The 19,326-nt window shown below is 43.1% G+C and overlaps 3 protein-coding genes across 3 annotated transcripts in view; 2 read left to right on the top strand and 1 right to left on the bottom strand.

Annotated features, from left to right (window-relative positions):
• Positions 1–8,237, top strand: part of LOC106611663 (large neutral amino acids transporter small subunit 3) — a 35,748-nt gene extending 27,511 nt beyond the window's left edge. The window contains exons 12-15 of the mRNA XM_014212110.2: positions 5,702–5,831; positions 5,909–5,982; positions 6,067–6,190; positions 6,266–8,237. Of these exons, the coding sequence (XP_014067585.1) occupies positions 5,702–5,831; positions 5,909–5,982; positions 6,067–6,190; positions 6,266–6,475 (538 nt within the window). The 3' untranslated portion in view covers positions 6,476–8,237. The remainder of the gene's footprint in view (positions 1–5,701; positions 5,832–5,908; positions 5,983–6,066; positions 6,191–6,265) is intronic.
• Positions 8,238–8,484: 247 nt separating this feature from the next.
• Positions 8,485–13,206, bottom strand: md19b (Mediator of RNA polymerase II transcription subunit 19-B). Its single transcript, NM_001146654.1, is given in 6 exon segments — positions 8,485–8,860; positions 11,535–11,629; positions 11,735–11,831; positions 11,998–12,131; positions 12,303–12,425; positions 12,821–13,206. Coding segments are annotated over 6 exon segments (729 nt in total). The 5' UTR covers positions 13,041–13,206; the 3' UTR covers positions 8,485–8,800.
• A 2,056-nt stretch (positions 13,207–15,262) lies between these two features.
• LOC106611665 (thioredoxin-related transmembrane protein 2-B) lies at positions 15,263–19,287 on the top strand. Its single transcript, XM_014212112.2, has 8 exons — positions 15,263–15,570; positions 15,677–15,737; positions 16,340–16,453; positions 16,700–16,776; positions 17,631–17,737; positions 17,892–17,957; positions 18,135–18,264; positions 18,372–19,287. Exons 1-8 carry the CDS (start codon positions 15,382–15,384, stop codon positions 18,525–18,527), a joined length of 900 nt encoding a protein of 299 aa, XP_014067587.1. The 5' UTR covers positions 15,263–15,381; the 3' UTR covers positions 18,528–19,287.
• Positions 19,288–19,326: the final 39 nt, after the last annotated feature.

Genomic DNA, 19,326 nt, shown 5'->3' with positions numbered 1-19,326 from the left:
CGTTTGATGAACTGAAATATACATTTGTTACAAAACACCCAAAAGTGTGCTTAATGACTAGGCCTACATTAATTGATGCATTTTGCTGCCAAATGTACCTTTTTTGTAGACTGAAAAGTTGGTACACCTGAAATGGGTCTGAAACTGGCCAATCATACACTAGGCAACAATGTGTATGAACTTTAACACTCATGAACATATGCAGACTCCAGATACAGCTGCTTAAGATAAAACTGCTAACACAACCATTTAGAAACGGAGCCAATTAATTGATAAGGCCATTGTAAACATTAAAATATTGGAGATTTTTATTTTAGTGCTTGCTCCTGTCGTGTCTGGACTATCATTAAATGTGAAGACTTATTTTATCAATTCGATTCTCTAGGTTTAATTATTACGTGATTAAACTAAACATGTAAACATTAACTAGGAAGTCAGGGCACCACGGAAAATGTTGAGATTTAGAGTTAATGTTTTCTGAATTAGTCTTCTATTAATGAAACCCTTTGGAAATCTGCACGAACCCTAGCCTAAATTATGAATCAGCGATATACAAATTGGCTTATTTATTTACTAACTAAATAATCACACACAATTAAATAAAACAAACAGTAGATATTTGGGTTACTACATGATACCAAGAAAAAGTCCCTAGCGGACGAAGCCAATATGACGGCTTGATAAACAAAGGAAAGGGGTGGGGACTGAGAGAGAGCGGGAAAGACAAAATGGATTCACTACACACAGTTGATAATTATAGTAATTGAAATGCTAATCTTTTGCACATGGACGGCCGCTCAATCGAGAATAATTGCAATGTGTATACAGTGAGGGGAAAAATCAAATTTATTTATATAGCCCTTCGTACATCAGCTGATATCTCAAGGTGCTGTACAGAAACCCAGCCTAAAACCCCAAACAGCAAGCAATGCATGTGAAAGAAGCACGGTGGCTAGGAAAAGCTCCCTAGGAAAAACTCCCTAGAAAGGCCAAAAACCTAGGAAGAAACCTAGAGAGGAACCAGGCTATGAGGGGTGGCCAGTCCTCTTCTGGCTGTGCCGAGTGGATATTATAATAGAACATGGTCAAGATGTTAAAATGTTCATAAATGACCAGCATGGTCAAATAATAATAATCATAGTAGTTGTCGAGGGTGCAACAAGCACGTCCGGTGAACAGGTCAGTTCCATAGCCGCAGGCAGAACAGTTGAAACTGGAGCAGCAGCACGGCCAGGTGGACTGGGGACAGCAAGGAGTCATCGTGCCAGGTAGTCCTGAGGCATGGTCCTAGGGCTCAGGTCCTCCGAGAGGGAGAAGGAAAGAAAGAATTAGAGCGAGCATATTTAAATTCACACAGGACACCGGATAAGACAAGAGAAATACTCCAGATGTAACAGACTGACCCTAGCCCCCCCGACACATAAACTACTGCAGCATAAATACTGGAGGCTGAGACAGGAGGGATCAGAAGACACTGTGGCCCCATCCGATGATACCCCCGGACAGGGCCAAACAGGCAGGATATAACCCCACCCACTTTGCCAAAGCACAGCCCCCACACCACTAGAGGGATGTCCCCAACCACCAACTTACCGTCCTAAGACAAGGCCGAGTATAGCCCACAAAGATCTCCGCCACGGCACAACCCAAGGGGGGGGGGCAACCCAGACAGGAAGACCACGTCAGTGACTCAACCCACTCAAGTGACGCACCCCTCCCATGGACGGCATGGAAGAACACCAGTAAGCCAGTGACTCAGCCCCTGTAATAGGGTTAGAGGCAGAGAATCCCAGTGGAGAGAGGGGAACCGGCAAGGCAGAGACGGCAAGGGCGGTTCGTTGCTTCAGCCTTTCCGTTCACCTTCACACTCCTGGGCCAGACTATACTTAATCATAGGACCTACTGAAGAGATAAGTCTTCAGTAAAGACTTAAAGGTTGAGACTGAGTCTGTGTCTCTCACATGGGTAGGCAGACCATTCCATAAAAATGGAGCTCTATAGGAGAAAGCCCTACCTCCAGCCGTTTGCTTAGAAATTCTAGGGACAATTAGGAGGCCTGCGTCTTGTGACCGTAGCGTACGTGTAGGTATGTACGGCAGGACCAAATCGGAAAGATAGGTAGGAGCAAGCCCATGTAATGCTTTGTAGGTTAGCAGTAAAACCTTGATCAGCCCTTGCCTTAACAGGAAGCCAGTGTAGGGAGGCTAGCACTGGAGTAATATTATCAAATTAGTTGGTTCTAGTCAGGATTCTAGCAGCCGTATTTAGCACTAACTGAAGTTTCTTTAGTGCTTTATCCGGGTAGCCGGAAAGTAGAGCATTGCAGTAGTCCAGCCTAGAAGTAACAAAAGAAAGTATTTGATCCCCTGCTGATTTTGTACGTTTGCCCACTGACAAAGAAATGATCAGTCTATAATTTTAATGGTAGGTTTATTTGAACAGTGAGAGACAGAATAACAACAACAAAAATCCAGACAAACGCATGTCAAAAATGTTATAAATTGATTTGCATTTTAATGAGGGAAATAAGTATTTGACCCCTCTCAATCAGAAAGATTTCTGGCTCCCAGGTGTCTTTTTATACAGGTAACAAACAGAGATTAGGAGCACACTCTTAAATGGAGTGCTCCTAATCTCAGCTTGTTACCTGTATAAAAGACACCTGTCCACAGAAGCAATCAATCAATCAGATTACAAAGTCTCCACCATGGCCAAGACCAAAGAGCTCTCCAAGGATGTCAGGGACAAGATTGTAGTCCTACACAAGGCTGGAATGGGCTACAAGACCATTGCCAAGCAGCTTGGTGAGAAGGTGACAACAGTTGGTGCGATTATTCACAAATGGAAGAAACACAAAAGAACTGTCAATCTCCCTCGGCCTGGGGCTCCATGCAAGATCTCACCTCGTGGAGTTGCAATGATCATGAGAACGGTGAGGAATCAGCCCAGAACTACAAGGGAGGATCTTGTCAATGATTTCAAGGCAGCTGGGACCATAGTTGCCAAGAAAACAATTGGTAACACACTATGCCGTGAAGGACTGAAATCCTGCAGTGCCCGCAAGGTCCCCCTGCTCAAGAAAGCACATATACAAGCCCATCTGAAGTTTGACAATGAACATCTGAATGATTCATAGGAAAACTGGGTGAAAGTGTTGTGGTCGGATGAGACCAAAATGGAGCTCTTTGGCATCAACTCAACTCGCCGTGTTTGGAGGAGGAGGAATGCTGCCTATGACCCCAAGAACACCATCCCCACCGTCAAACATGGAGGTGGAAACATTATGCTTTGGGGGTGTTTTTCTGCTAAGGGGACAGGACAACTTCACGGCATCAAAGGGACAATGGACGGGGCCATGTACCGTCAAATCTTGGGTGAGAACCTCCTTCCCTCAGCCAGGGCATTGAAAATGGGTCGTGGATGGGTATTCCAGCGTGACAATGACCCAAAACACACGGCCAAGGCAACAAAGGAGTGGCTCAAAAAGAAGCACATTAAGGTCCTGGAGTGGCCTAGCCAGTCTCCAGACCTTAATCCCATAGAAAATCTGTGGAGGGAGCTGAAGGTTCGAGTTGCCAAACTCCTCAACCTTAATGACTTCGAGAAGATCTGCAAAGAGGAGTGGGACAAAATCCCTCCTGAGATGTGTGCAAACCTGGTGGCCAACTACAAGAAATGTCTGACCTCTGTGATTGCCAACAAGGGTTTTGCCACCAAGTACTAAGTCATGTTTTGCAGAGGGGTCAAATACTTATTTCCTTCATTAAAATGCAAATCAATTTATAACATTTTTGACATGCGTTTTTCTGGATTTTTTTGTTGTTATTCTATCTCTCACTGTTCAAATAAACCTACCATTAAAATTATAGACTGATAATTTCTTTGTCAGTGGGCAAACGTACAAACTCAGCAGGGGATCAAATACTTTTTTCCCTCACTGCATTTACGCCCGTATGTGGTTGTCATCTCTGTTGGAATCGCCGGTCCGTCTGTTGGAGAGTCAGTTCATCAGGGTCTCTGGTTAACTTCCCCAGAAGTCACAACGTCCTTCGTGGTTGTAGTTTTCTCCGCGGCTCTGGATTGTGTCTGTTGTAATGGATATGTCAGACGTACCATGTTCTTAGAATAGTTGTTTCGGCGGTTGTCGATATTCTCGTCCTAGACTTACCTAATTTCTAGCTGCAGACTAGTAATTTTACATCTAGGATTTGCTCTTATTCTGTAGTGATCGATTGTCCCAGAGTTTAACCATTTCCAGCCGTGTAGCCAAAACTACAGCCGTAATGTCTAATGGTCTATAGAATTGTAGCCATTCCAACGTGGGGACTCCATCCCGGCGTTCTCTGACTTAATGTACATTTTGTAGGAAGTGACCACTGATTTGGTTAACTTTATGAAAACCCATATTTTCTCATTTAGAAGGTTAATATCACATTACATATTTTCATAAATAGTTTAATCACATACATTTCACAATATTTAGATGTTAACCTGACAGCTGGGAAATGTACACTTCAAGAGGTACAGTTGTGTGCGTTTCCTGTACTTCATGAGATCACCAAATGAAACACACTTGTCATGACTGTCCCTTAAGTGTCCACGGACCAGTCCCACATTCTCAACAATAGAAATATTGTTTAATTATTCAAACTTTTGATGTTCAAGGGTGTCTCTGTGTTCTCACAGTTTACATTCCTACCTTGAACAGTACAGAGCATTGGGGGCAGCGTATTGTATTAGCGCCATAAAACGGCAGACTTCCCGCTCTGAGTAAGAGTGAGAGAGAGAGAGAGAACACGAACTGTAACCTGATCGTCATGACACTCCTTTCAAAACACCGCTCAGGATCACGGCTCGCTACCACAACTCGGCACAGAGAGCAGTGTGATGTTTAAATACAAAACGTACAAAGTAGTAACAGCGACTTAATAGGGAATTAGTGACACAACAATCAATGGCAATAGCATGATAAATACACAAAATGATAAACATCAAGTGCATTCCTCTGAACAGGTAGCCTACACATTCAATATAATACAAATATTACTAGAAAATAATGAAGCTAATTAAAATGGTCTACCTCTTCTGGCCAGGGAGAACACCAGTACTCGCACGCACCTGAAAAACAAAGCAATGTGCGCTCTAAACAGTTGACTGACAAAAGAAAACAATGACAAATCAACGGATAAATCTAATGCATTGGAATGAAAATCTATACGTAAAGGAGCACAGCTGAGGCCAAAATTCAGCACTACTGAGTGGACAGCACTGCGGTCTAGCCAGCTATAGAATTGTACCATCCGAACAGCACTCCGCCTGGCCTGGATGACAAGTGCAGCCCTTTAGAAATAAATGGTTTCCACCATGACAGAGAGGGGGGTGTTAGTTTCAATTGGAAGCTTTTATTTGAATATTTAAACACCTGTAAAACATTTACCACTGCATTTTAAACAAATAGGAGACTGGTAAAATTATCATTATTTAGAGATACCCCCCAAGTTTGACTTTTTTTTTGCGTTCAGGGGAGCTGAGCACCCCTGGATCCCCAGTAATTTGCAGCCTGAGAGAGGGGGGACGGGGGGAAAAAGGCATAATGGGAACTCTGTGGAAAAATAGAATGAGGACAGGGACAAAAGGAAAGAGGCTAAATGGATATAAGAGGTGAGGTTGATGCCTTTTGTCCCTGTCCAATCCCACACAGACCAACAGACGGGCCGACGAGAGACAAAAAGATCCAGAAAATCACCAATGCCATGAGAGCCTTCATCTTCACCAATCTGCTACTGCTGGTGTTCGGAGTGTGTTGTCTGATAGACAACCTGCCGCTCCAGGTACACACACACTAATGACATACTGTATCAGACAAACTCACAGAAATACCCAAAGGTCAACATTCTCTCTCCTGTAGATCCTGACCTTCATCCTCCACACCATGGTCAGAGGGTTCATCCACTCTTGCTGTGGAGGCCTGTATGCTGCCGTGTAAGTTCTCATCGTCATCATGCAACTATGGTCACCATCTTTTAAATACAGAATTTGACTTGAGGAATCCTTTCTCTCCCTCAGGTACCCCTCTAATCACTTTGGTACTCTGACTGGGCTGCAGTCGATGATCAGTGCTGTGGTGGCCCTGCTGCAGCAGCCCCTCTTCATCATCATGGTGGGATCCCTGCACGGAGACCCCTACTGGGTGAGTCAGTTATCCATACAAGGCTTTTTAACCCCTCACTGGTCGTCTAACTTCCCATATCTCGTCACCCATCAGATCAACCTGGGCATGATCCTCTTTTCATTGGGTGGCTTCCTGTTGCCTGGATACCTATTCTACCATCGCAGACACCTGATCCAGGACAAGGAGGCTCGAGAAAAGAATGGCATTGGCCAGGAGAGAGAGGGTCTCAACCACTCAGATCACAAAGGCCTCAAACACCATAGCAACGGTCTAGCACAGGAAGTGGTTCCTGCGCAATGCTAAGGATTGTGGGAACTGTAGGATTTTTTTTTGTGTCAGTGTCCATGGTTATCCACAAAATCAGCAACGTTTTTTTCCATTGTTAGGATTATTGCTGTTTTTGTTGACTAAACCATTTTTTTTTAATCATAATCCACACATTTGTCTCGATAAGGAGAAGTTGTGTCGTCAATATTTTATGCTGTTTATTTTAGTTTCTGGGTTCAGTTCAGAATATCCAAATGACTTGTTAAAAAGCCACAACACTTTTCACTGGTCACAAGCAGACACTCGTATGTCCGTGTTGCTAAGCCAAAACTTGTAAGGTACTTGAAAGACCCTTCAGTGGTGTGTTAATCCTTTAGTATGACTCAACCCATGCAGACGAACACACACACACAAACACAACACCAAATAATGATATTCAGATATGAATTGTGCAACCTGCTGAAACAAAAAAAAGTCATTCATGATAGTGTCTGCTTGTAAATCAAATACACTGGGTGTCATATATAAAAAAAGGAATCAAAATGACATTAAGTGTGAATTAACACAGTAAGGTAGTGATACGTTTTACTAGGAAGCTTGGGAAAACCAAAGCCATGCACACTTCACCCAGCCATGAGTAATGCTTCAATTTGCTGTACCAAATATAACGCCAATACTTTTTCTATTGCAATATTTTTATCACATTAACATGCATACAGACTGACTGTAGAGACACTGACTACCTCTTCTATCCCCCAACTGTCTTTCTTCAATCAAGACCCATCTGTGTGTGGTGTGGAGATTTGACTTTTCATCGGTCAGTTTATCATCCATGAAATACGTAGATATTCTATGCCTAGATTGAAGAAGTGGAGTTAATCGGTCATCCTCCACTGAACATACAATTCAGATGTTTTTAAATAGGAAAACATGAACTTGTGACACTTGACCCCCAAAAGCATAGACTTTTTAAAAGTAGATCCATAGAATGGTAGTGTCCACTGTGTCATACTGTTACAGCTTTGTGCACAGTAATGAACTTGTGTGTGTAAATATGTATTTAAGTGTCTTTTTGTACCTTTTAGCTGCATATGTGTTAAAAAAGGGAAGTTGTGTGTTATTGTTAGCAGATGTATTCATTGTAGTGCCATGAATATAACTACGTCTGATGAAGATTGTGTTTTTGCTGTGTACTCTACCCGGTTACAGAGCTCATGTATTTTGTAGGGCCAGGAGTTTTTCCTACCCACATATCCTGACCAGGGAAAACTGTGCCCTACGTATACACAAAGCTCTGGCCTATGGAGACCGTTTTTGTAAATATAACTTTTTTTTTCTCTTGTGCATATGTAACAAAACACTATTGGCTGAGAAGACACCAATGTTCTCAATATAGTCTGATGCATTTATATTATGCAGTTTCTATTATGCAACTGTTAATGTGAATCATTAGTATATAGTGGGGAAGGGGGGGGTTGAAAGTGGTTTTTTGTATTAACTCAGTGCCTTGCCTGACCTCAGTACATAGACTTGAATGTAAATCGACAGGAAAAGACGAACCAAACTTCACCTAGGAAACCAAATCCATGTTGGGAGCCGTTCTAGTCATATTTCAATATGTACAGCACCTTTCCTCAGGGGCATGTAGCTATGCCAAAATGTATTGTATCTAATCCCCTCCCCATCATGCTCCTGTTTATAGCTTTTGTGTGTCAGAAGTGATATGCATCATTTTTTTCTGCCATGTCTCATTTGGGGACTAAAACCAGCTTTAAGTATAAACATATGTAAGAAACTGTCCTGTGACTGTGTTTTGATATCCCTGACAATCTTCCAAGTTAGTACTATATTCATATTAGAAATGAAAATGTTGAATGGATGTTTTCAGATTGTAAACACGCCGGTGCATATTCCTGACTTCGCTAGTTCCCCTTTACCTGTAGAAGAGTCCTGTTACCAAGACTGAAACAGCATATCACTAAAGGCAACCCTTGAGGCGTCAGGGAGAAAACCATGCCACAGACAAAGAGGATCAACGCAGCATGGACAAAAATCAGCGTTTATTGGAATATAATGTGGTCAGAAAATATCACAACCAAATGAAAAAGGGGAACATAATATACACTCATTCAGAATATCAGTGGCCTTCCGTCTCTCATCCTCAAACAATATTACACTGCTGACATCCAATCTACCACACACACACACTGACGACACATACATAGACTGTCTTTCCCCTCCCTGTCACACAAGCATTATCTCTTGTATCTAAATACATACTCTCCTAAACATTTCCTGATTCTTCTAAACACACTCGTACCAGCTTCTCTCTCAAAAAAACACACACTTGTTGTCTCTGGTCTATCGGAGGCTGTTGGGCTGAGAGCCAGCCAGGCCAGGGTGGTCCGGACTGTGGCGGTTCTGTAAGGACAGACAGAAATACTATAGAAAAAGTGCCGATCCATAACCATTGGCTTCAACTCCAATAACCTCCCTCTGAACTCGTATCCCCGTTTTGTTTATGTTCCCCTGTATGCGCTCGTTGGATGCAATATGGAGATTTCAGCCATTTTTCTGCAGATTTCAGTCCATTATGTTTTTATTGGGACAGTAAGTTTTCCCCACATGCAACACACGTTGACCACACAAATGTTGATGTATAGCCAGCAATATGTTAAGTTAGCTAACTCAAAAGGGTAGACAGCTAGCGTTTAGTCTCTCAAACTTGGGTCAATTATTTTGCTAGCATACCGCATGTTTTCTGATTTAGAGCCACAGCTTGCAGTCATGTGATTTGCTAAGATCAAATAATGATAAATATGTTATTATTTAGTCGACTGTTTGCGCGATAGGCTGTCGGTCGACCGAAATGTATTTAGTTGAGCAGTAGCAAAAAAATCTATTTAAAATACAAATCATGGTGTACAAGACTCCTGTCTGATGGAGTAATCCATTGTGGAGGCCGTGGGGATGGCACAGTCAATCAGTCTAAGACGTGCTACTGAAATTGTATATGATTATATTAAGTAGGAACAATGGTGCAACACTAATAAAAATATTATTTTATAACAGATGTGCTTTCTCCCACGTTGGATAGCAGTTGCTGTCCGCGGTTCTGAAACATCAGTGCGCTGTTGAATTTGTGCCTTTTCCTAGAACACGTTGCTACGTGTATAACAGCAAAGTTAATCAGCATATTGGTGTTGAGAACAATGCGGCGGAGGCAACGATGGAATGAGGAGACAAGAAAACAGCCCTTGCCTTACTGTCTTAGAAAAGTGAAGAGAGGAAACCAACTTAAGTCTATAATCAATAGCCTAACTTAAATGTGCCTGGCTTTATAAATCATCCATATAGTGTCTGTTTTTAATCATTGCTATGCTGTAATAAGCTTTTTTTCGTTAGACCAGCATCTCTGGTATTAAATATAATGTATTTAGTGCTGTTTAAACTGTTCCAAATTGTCCATTTAAAAAAATTATAATAATAACCACCCTCCTTTTTTCTTGATCTCCTTATGTTATTACTATTATCATGATCATAATAATAATAATAAGTAATGCCATTATCATTAGTAGGCTTATTATAAACTGGGAGCCCTGAATGCTGATTGGCTGACAGCCGTGTTATATCAGACCGTATACCATGGGTATGACAAAAATAGGTATTTTTACTGTTCTAATTACGTTGTTAACCAGTTCATAATAGCAATAAGGCACCTCGGGTGTTTGTGGTATATGGCCAATATACCACGGTTAAGGGTTGTATCCAGACACTCTGCGTTGTGCCTAAGAACAGCATTTAGCTGTGGTATATTGGCCATATACCACACCTCCTCGTGCCTTATTGCTTAAGTATATCAGCCTTGTATAACCACCATCAAGCTGTAGGCCTATGAGCACATCCTGTTTAGTCTTAATACCGTAACTTACTTAGGCCTATATTTCAATACTTATATAGGCTACTGTCTCAATAATTTATTCATTCATGTCATCACACAGCATACGAGTCATTCATGATGTGAAATGCAATCAAGCATTTTTTTGTTTTTAAATAAAATAAAGCGACCATTGAATAATTTGTGTAAACAATAAATAGGCCTAAACCGTTCCATTTTGGAAATTGCATTCACAAATGAATGCTACTGTTTTTAGTCTTTGCTGTAATAAAGGATTTACATGTTTTTTTTAATTAGTTACAGACTCTTTGGTACGCTTATACATTTATTTAGTGTTGTTAACATTGTTCTAAACGGTCAGAAAAATGATATTGTAATCTAACAGCACCTGTTTGGCCCACACAGGCCTAATATGCACGCAGCGCTTGCGCCATAGCTTATTTTTCCTGATCTCCAGTATTTTCCACAACTAGTAACATTTATCCCACACATCTGTCTTCCCCTTTACCTCCTGCACACAGTAAACATTCCCCCGTTTCCAGTTTGTCAGGTCCTCTGCATCCATTTTGCTGTCACACGTGTTGCGGCGTTCAGGGTTTGTTATAACCAATTTATTGACGTGATTATGATGTGCTATAGGTCAGGCTCTATTGGTCACGTGCATGCGAAGCATAGATGTGTCACGTAAAGAGAATGTTTATCCTAAACAAATGAGGGATTTCGGAGGAACATAACTTTTCAGTCAGAAGTGACTAATTATGTTGCAGCTTCAGCAACACAGACGGCGCTATACACACAGTTGATGTTCTGTGGTGGTCACTGCAGCAGGGAGACACAACGGGTGCTAGTCACTCGCTGTCTCCAGTCATTTGTGTGTCTCAATTATTTCATCATACAGTTTGCTTAAAACATCAGACAAGCTCAGTGTATATAGTCGATTTAATTAAAATACATAGGTTGTGTCAATGTATGGAAAAAATACATGTTTTAAAACCGGTGGAAAGAACAGACGACTCTTGATAGACAAAGGTTTTTTCTTTTTTTTGTTGGGGAAAGCCCTAGTTCACTCCCACATTTGAGTTGTTGTTCCAGGCGTATATGAGCAATTAGCCCCGGGACAAGGTTGCAGGCTTATAGGCCTCCTATATACCAACTTCGGTGCAAGAGATGGAGAAAGGGTCAGGGCAGCAGTCTTACCTTCTTCTTTTTCTTGTCTTTCTTTTTCTTCTTGCGGTCAGGGTCATCATCCCTTTTCTTCTTCTTCTTCTTGGGGTCAGAGTCTGAGGGCGTCTCTGTGAAGACAGAAGGGTTTCAAAGGCTGATGGGATGGTTGTGTGTGTGTGTGTGTGTGTGTGTGTGTGTGTGTGTGTGTGTGTGTGTGTGTACACATGCGTTACCTTGCGGTATGGGATCCTGTGGTCGGTTGTGTTTGTGCTTATGCTTGCTCTTCTTCTTAGGAGGCTGGATGTGCATCAGTCGGTACTGCTCCGGTAGCTGGAACACCGACACACAGAGTAGATAATGTCTTAACATCATCGTTAACAGTATAGAAATGATACGGAGGCCTAGTGTTGGATGAATAAAGTACCCTAAAAATTAGAGTATTGTGGTCAAAGGAAGGTGTGTGTGTGTGTGTGTGTGTGTGTGTCTCTCTCTCTACCGGTCCGGTGTGCAGTCTGAAGCCGGTGAGGCTGGCTCCGGTCAGAGGGCTGAAGGAGTTGCCACACACTGGAGGCTTCTCTATCAGAGAGCGCAACGAACTGCCATCCTGGGTACCAGGCCAGTCTATCATACCTACAGACACAGGAAAGAGGGAAAAGAGAGAATTTGTTAGTCAGAGAAAAGGGAGAGATGGGGAAGAGGCAAGTGAGGTGGGATACTCAGCGGGATGGGTCCACAGAAATCACTTACAGACAGACACACACACACACACAGACATAGTAAAGGTGATGAATGGTAGTTCACCTGGTAACTCTGGCAGGAAGTTGCTGAGCTTCTCCTTGACTTTCTTGCCACAGAACTTGTTGTAAGCGTGTTCCAGGTTGTAATGGGTGATGAGGTTGGTATTGCCCGTAAGCTCATTGCCCACTGTGAGGCAAATTTTTTAAATACACTGTCAATGCAGTAACAAGATCCAGAGTTTGTCCACACGGACGTCAATGTACCATACTACTAGGGTCCAGACTCCAGAGGGAGTAACTTGTGATGGCTAATGTAGGAAGTGCACTTCGAAATTGATATAGCAATATAACACACACACACACACACACACACACACACACACACACACACACACACACCAGATTAACGTTCTACTCGCAGCTGGGCTCTTAGCCAATAGCCAGCTAGCTCAGAAAGGCTAACGTTAGTTAATGTTATTATTAGAAAATAACCTAAGGGGCTAGCTAAAAATCACTTCAAATCCTCCACTCGGGTACGAATAAACATATTACGTAGTGCCCACACTGAAATGTTAACTGTACCTGGTAGTTCTCGCAGTAAATAAAAAGGTTCGTTCATGGCTCCCGGCTTCCGTAGAGCAGGCCCCTCATCCCCGAGCTGAGGTGGCATCTGGGCCGCCATCGGGACTTGGTTTGGCGGCAGAGGGGGTGGTGGATTTCCCGGTCCAAATCCCAGAGACGATGATCGAGGAGGTCCCTGAGCATCATTTTGCCCATACAGAGTTGAAAACATTTCCGTCATATCTATTGCGAGTAATACATTTAAATAACTAATAAATCGATGTCTTCCTAAAGCGATACGGTTAGTTTTGTACACATGTGACTACAGACGATAATCTGACAACAAACGCTTAATTCGTCTCTACTCCTTTGTGGTAGTTGCATACTGTCAATGCATATTTTCCATTGGAGAAGTACCGTAATACCAGGAATATATTGGCCGACCAAATTTGTACTGACGATGGCCGAACCCCCCACTACAAAAGTGTACGTTTCTAACGTTCATCAAGTATACTTGATTGATTAAGCACTCTAGCTACTAAATGAAGGCAAATGTGTTTTTTATTGGGTGTTTATTTAATGACAAAAACAGAGCACAAAGCACAGAATAAAACAGAACTGGTATACTAAGTACAAAACTGTAACATGTTAAGGTTCAAATTGGTCAAAGCCTAGTGGTTAGAGCGGAAGACACATTTCAGTTGAAGGCATTCAGTTGTACAAGTAACTAGGTATCCCCCTTTCCAATCTGCTTTAGTACAGGGCTGTACTCAGGGTCATCAAAGGTCGCAGGTGGGCAGAGGGAGGAAGAGAGCATCTGGAACTCGCTAAAGATGCAGGAATTGACAAAAACAGACAGTGAAAAAAAATTCCTTCAAATATGTTCCTACAGTAGGCCCAGGCTAGTCTCTATGGACGCAGACTAATGAAAATATGTGTGTTACAATCACCATTGTATAGCAGGGGCAGCCTCGACAGCCTAATCTTCATAACATCTGTTCTTTTTTGACAGCTAAACCAAAGCCAAAGTGTACACCTACTCATTTATTCCATTCCATTTACAACTCATTGGATCTGGGCGGAGCACAATTGGCCCAGTGTCGTCCGGGTTAGGCCGTCATTGTAAATGATTTGCCTAGTTCAATAAAGTTTAAATAAAATGTGGGCACCAATGCATCATGATTCTCTCTCACTCATGTAATGGGGTGAAATCATACTGGATAAACTCACCCCACAGCTTGAAATGACACCAATGAACTGGATCCTTTTCAGGGGCCCAACTGCTTTGCATGCTGTCAATCGGGCGGTCAAATGTGTTTGTGAAGGCGTAGGACCCAGGTTCAATCCCAGTCAGAGGCAAGTTGAGGGAGGAAGTGAAGCTGCCAAGCGAGCACAGTGACGCCGGTTACACTCACCTTCCACAGCTGTTGCAATGCGTTGTTCGGTCTGGGTGATTCCTTCCCTGCCCGCCTGCACCCTCTGAGCCAGCACAGCGTTCTCCTGCTAAATCTTCTTCAGCTCCCTCCGCAGCTACGCCTCCTGCTTCAAGTAGTAAGGCATCACAAAACTACACAGGTCCTGCTCAGGCACTCCACTGAGAAGCCTGAGGGGACACGAGGTGGAGTAGGACGAAGAGAAGTGCCCCTGGACACTGATCTAAGGTCCGACTTTACAAGGTGAAAACACCTACAGGACAATCCAAGATGGAGGAAGACACTAGGTACGGCAGCATACAGACACAAACAAAGAGGCCAACATCTTCTATGGTGGCAGACAGTGACTAACCATGCTGGGTCTTGGCTGTTCTCAGCAGCTTCTTCTAGCTTGTTCAGCTGATCCAGTTTGCACTGTAGCTCCCCCTCATCGATCAGTTTGTTGATGTTGGTGCCCAACCTGTAAAGTCCTCTGTAAATATTGTCTTAACTGCTTATGGATGTTCTCTGTCACCTGCGGGTTCTTCTTATAGAACGGATTGAACGTGTGGCCAAATCTGTGAAAACTGACGACACATTCAGACAGATTTAACTTTAGCTAGTTTCCCAAGGGTGAAAAAAAAAAATTCAGCTCAACGTGATGTATGGCCAAATGTATTATTCATAGAATATGTACCTGGCATCGGATGTAAACTTCTCTAGGCTCTTCTCCGTGACTTTGCTGAACAACAGTTGCCTGTTCCTCTGGGGGTTCGGGTCCGCCTGACCGGTGAGAATCATTTCCACGACTGAGACGAAACATCTCCTGTCACATTACTACACTGATCCTGTACGTTATCTCGTGTACTTTTAGCAACTGTGTGTGTTGTTTCACCAATTTCCTCGATATTTAAAAAAAAAAAACGTTGTTTATGTTTTAGAGTACCCGCTCGAAACGACCGTCTACGGAACGACAACAGGTACAAAACAAGGTTTTGGCTTTTCTGTCAGTGTCCGCATGCGCAGTCAAGTGTCATATGTCGCGCTCATTCACGTTGCGCAATCTTTGGTTGAACGCTTGGTGCTTCAGCTGTCACCACTGAGGTATAATAAGAACGGCTGTCACTGTGCTCAACCCCCTTTCTTTCTCTTCTCTCATGCTGAGGGAACATGGGGTTGATCACCGGAGTTATTGCTTTCTTTTACCACTTACCTCAAATATACAAATGGCTCTTCAAGCCTTATTACATCTTGTCTATATTGATGTCCTCCGCATTCCTCATACTTCGCAAGTGTCCGGGACTTTGCGAAAACCTCAACACAGAACGGGAGGACGGGAACCCATGCGACTTTGACTGGGTCAGTGTCGGGGTAGAGTTGCTCTTGAGCTAAATCCTGTGGGGTTTATTGTTACCGTAAATGTTGCAATACCTGTATGTAATATTATGGGGCCTATGTCTTACAGAGAGAAGTGGAGATTCTTATGTTTCTCAGTGCGATTGTCATGATGAAGAACAGAAGAGCCAGTAGGTGCAGAATGAAACACAAATACACACACACAGGTTTGGCCATGTAGCAGGGGTGAGCCCACTGTTGTCACTGAAAATCTCTCAGTGGTTTACAGTATAAACAGTAAACATCAGAACAAACACATACACTGTTATTTCAATTTTCCCAACAAACCCGGTCCCTCACATCTTGTAAACCATCTCCTGAGATTACAGCACTCCCAAGGTTCATCTGCTTGTTCATTGGCTCTTGACAATGTGTTTGCTTTGTAAACATGAGAATACAGTTGTGAGGGGGGTACTGTTTATTTTGTTAACTCCTCCTACCCCCCCTTCCGCTCTTTTCTATCCTTGAGTCTTATTATTGCTCTCTGTACTATCTCCCTCCCCCTGTCACTCTATTCACCCCCCCAGTCTCTCCCTCCCCCGTCACTCTATTCATCCCCCCAGTCTCTCTTACCCCTCTCTCTCTCTACTCCTTCACCCAGTCTCTCCCTCCCCCCTTTCTCTATTCATCCCCCCAGTTTTTCGTACCCCCCTCTCTCGCTACTCCTTCCCCCAGTCTCCCCCCCCCCCTCTGTTTCTCTGTCATGAACCCTAACCTTTCTCCTGTTCTCCAGTCACATTAGAGCAGCATGCAGGGAACCTGTTTATGTTCAGTAAGGTGGCCAACGTCATCCTCTTCTTCAGGCTGGACATCAGACTGGGCATCTTCTACTTCGCTCTGTGTATTGGTGAGCTGCTTGTCACACTGCCCTTCATGTCACTGCTGTCAGTCAGTTAATATGCATTATAACTAGTGACCAGAGGAAGTTGGTGCTTGCTTCAGGGATTGATTTGCACTTTGACTTTACTGTCGAAAGCAACCAGTCTGTCTGTGCTCTGTGAGTGAATTTGACAGCATGGGTTAGGAGTTAGGGTTAGTACCAAGTATACATTCTACAATGTCAAGAATGTTTCTGTTTCCTTTCCTGTCCAAGCATTCGTCATGACCTGCAAACCGCCACTCTACATGGGCCCAGAGTACATCAAGTACTTCAGTGAAAAGACCATAGACGTAAGTGGGTTGATCCAAGACTTGAGATGTGACATGACAGCCATGAGTGTGAAGACGAGACGCCATACTGTAGGCTGTTGAGTCTAGTTAACTGAGTGTGAAGACGAGACACCATACTGTAGGCTGTTGAGTCTAGTTAACTGAGTGTGAAGACGAGACACCATACTGTAGGCTGTTGAGTCTAGTTAACTGAGTGTGAAGACGAGACGCCATACTGTAGGCTGTTGAGTCTAGTTAACTGAGTGTGAAGACGAGACGCCATACTGTAGGCTGTTGAGTCTAGTTAACTGAGTGTGAAGACGAGACACCATACTGTAGGCTGTTGAGTCTAGTTAACTGAGTGTGAAGACGAGACACCATACTGTAGGCTGTTGAGTCTAGTTAACTGAGTGTGAAGACGAGACACCATACTGTAGGCTGTTGAGTCTAGTTAACTGAGTGTGAAGACGAGACACCATACTGTAGGCTGTTGAGTCTAGTTAACTGAGTGTGAAGACGAGACACCATACTGTAGGCTGTTGAGTCTAGTTAACTGAGTGTGAAGACGAGACACCATACTGTAGGCTGTTGTGTCTAGTTAACTGAGTGTGAAGACGAGACACCATACTGTAGGCTGTTGAGTCTAGTTAACTGAGACTCTCATTACCATATTACTGACTGTAAGTGAGCATTAGATTTTGTTTATTTACAACAGGCTAAGTGTTGCTAATACATGTTCTACTGCTCTAGTATCCTTGCTTGCCAGCCTAGTGACAATACTATTAGTAGGGAGACACCTGGCTGGGAACCAGACTACTGATACAGTGATTGTGATCTACTCAGGTAATCTGATCTGGTCTAATCCCATTGGACAGGAGGAGCTGAATCATGATAGTCGCGTGACGTGGATCGTTGAGTTCTATGCAAACTGGTCTCCCGAGTGTCAGTCCTTCGCCCCCGTCTTTGCCGACCTTTCCCTCAAGTTAGTATTCTTGGTGTTTCCTCTTTCGCTCCATCTCTCTTCTATCTGCGTGACTTCACCCCTCCTCTACTCTTCCTCCAGTGAAACACATCTTTCTAATGTTGTTGTGTTAACTAAACATGGCTGTCTCTTGTTCTTTTCCTCTGTTATGCAGGTATAACTGTGCAGGACTGCGGTTTGGGAAGATAGACGCTGGCCGGTACGGAGAGGTGGCTCAGAGGTAAGACTTTCCCTCTGATGTTGGTAGTGTCTCTTACAAACTACATTTTCACCAGAATGCAAAAAAATGTCATTTACATTGACATGCAGTCTACAGTCTTACAGTCTGTCTAGAAGTCAGATGAGAAGGGACCACCTATTTCTATAGTCTTGACACTTTTTCTGCCCATCTCTGCAGGTACAAGGTTAGCACCTCCCCTCTGGCCAAGCAGCTCCCCTCATTGGTGCTTTTCCAGTCAGGGCGGGAGGTCATGAGACGTCCAATGGTGGACAATAAGTGTCGAGCAGTGTCCTGGACTTTCAGCGAGGTGTGTGTTGTGTGGGAATCACTAATCTGTGTGTGCGCCATACTTTTTTGAAGTGTGTGAATGGCTTTGGGTCCCCACTCACACACCCGTGTCTCATTCTGTTCTAGGAGAACATCATCCGCGAGTTCAACCTGAACGAGCTCTACGAGGCGTCAAAGAAGATAAAGAAGGGTCGTGGCGAGGACAACCCCTTACTACCAGAGGGCAGCGAAGAGCCTCAACCTGAACCTGACACCCCAGCAGAGAGCAAGAAAAACCAGTAGCGACGAAGGGAGAACAGGGTTGCACTACCAGTTCACTGCTAGTCAATCTGCCTGTGTCTGTTATATCGCTGTTGTATTATCAGACTACCAGTATTCAAGTTCATTCAAGACTTGGGGCAGAATGAGCCATCTAAAACAGAAACATCTAACCGTCCTAATTATTGATGCCTTAAAAAGGTCCAATGCAGCAGTTCAATAGATTACGATTATTCTGCGCAACAATTAAGTACCTAAATTGTGATCAATTTAAAACAAAATGGTAGAAAACAAATAGAAATTTCTCAAGCAAGAATTTTGCTCAGACTTTCTGGGAGCGGTTTGAGTGGGGAAGGGAAAACGAGTTATTGTAAGAGGTTGGGAATTAAATTTACCACATGATGTCACCATGGAAGGCCAGAACTCCCTCCCATCAAAACAGGCTGAAATTACAGGAATTCTTTTCAAACAGCTCCTACACTAAAAGGGCATTAACATTATTTTCACAATATTATTCCAACCTCAGTGTGGAAAAATATATAAAACACAGGAAAATCAAGTTTGATTGCACTGGGCCTTTAAATGATTTAAATGAAAATGCCTTACACTACCATCTCACTCATTCATCCATATTAGTTATTCTGTGACTTTCAGTTCACTTGGTTTTTTTCATGTCCTGCTGCTTTTTGGGTCATATTTTTCAACACCAAAGAATGAATTCAAACTGACAGTTTATAGGCTATAATCTGTTCTGCCAAAAGTTAAATAAAACTTTTCAACGCTCCGACAGCCCCATACGCTCTTGGCTGATCTTTGATTGAAG

This window comes from Salmo salar, chromosome ssa09 (genome assembly GCF_905237065.1).
Source record: "Salmo salar chromosome ssa09, Ssal_v3.1, whole genome shotgun sequence".
NCBI classification, from domain to species: domain Eukaryota; kingdom Metazoa; phylum Chordata; class Actinopteri; order Salmoniformes; family Salmonidae; genus Salmo; species Salmo salar.
The sequence above is the reverse complement of the archived record's forward strand: the minus strand, read 5'-3'. Positions and strand labels throughout refer to the sequence as shown.

Coding starts and splice junctions, on each gene's coding strand:
- LOC106611665 (XM_014212112.2), top strand. CDS start 15,382: ATGGGGTTGATCACCGGAGTTATTGCTTTCTTTTACCACTTACCTCAA. Junction 17,738..17,891: donor TTTGCCGACCTTTCCCTCAA/GTTAGTATTCTT, acceptor TCTGTTATGCAG/GTATAACTGTGCAGGACTGC. Junction 18,265..18,371: donor TGTCCTGGACTTTCAGCGAG/GTGTGTGTTGTG, acceptor ATTCTGTTCTAG/GAGAACATCATCCGCGAGTT.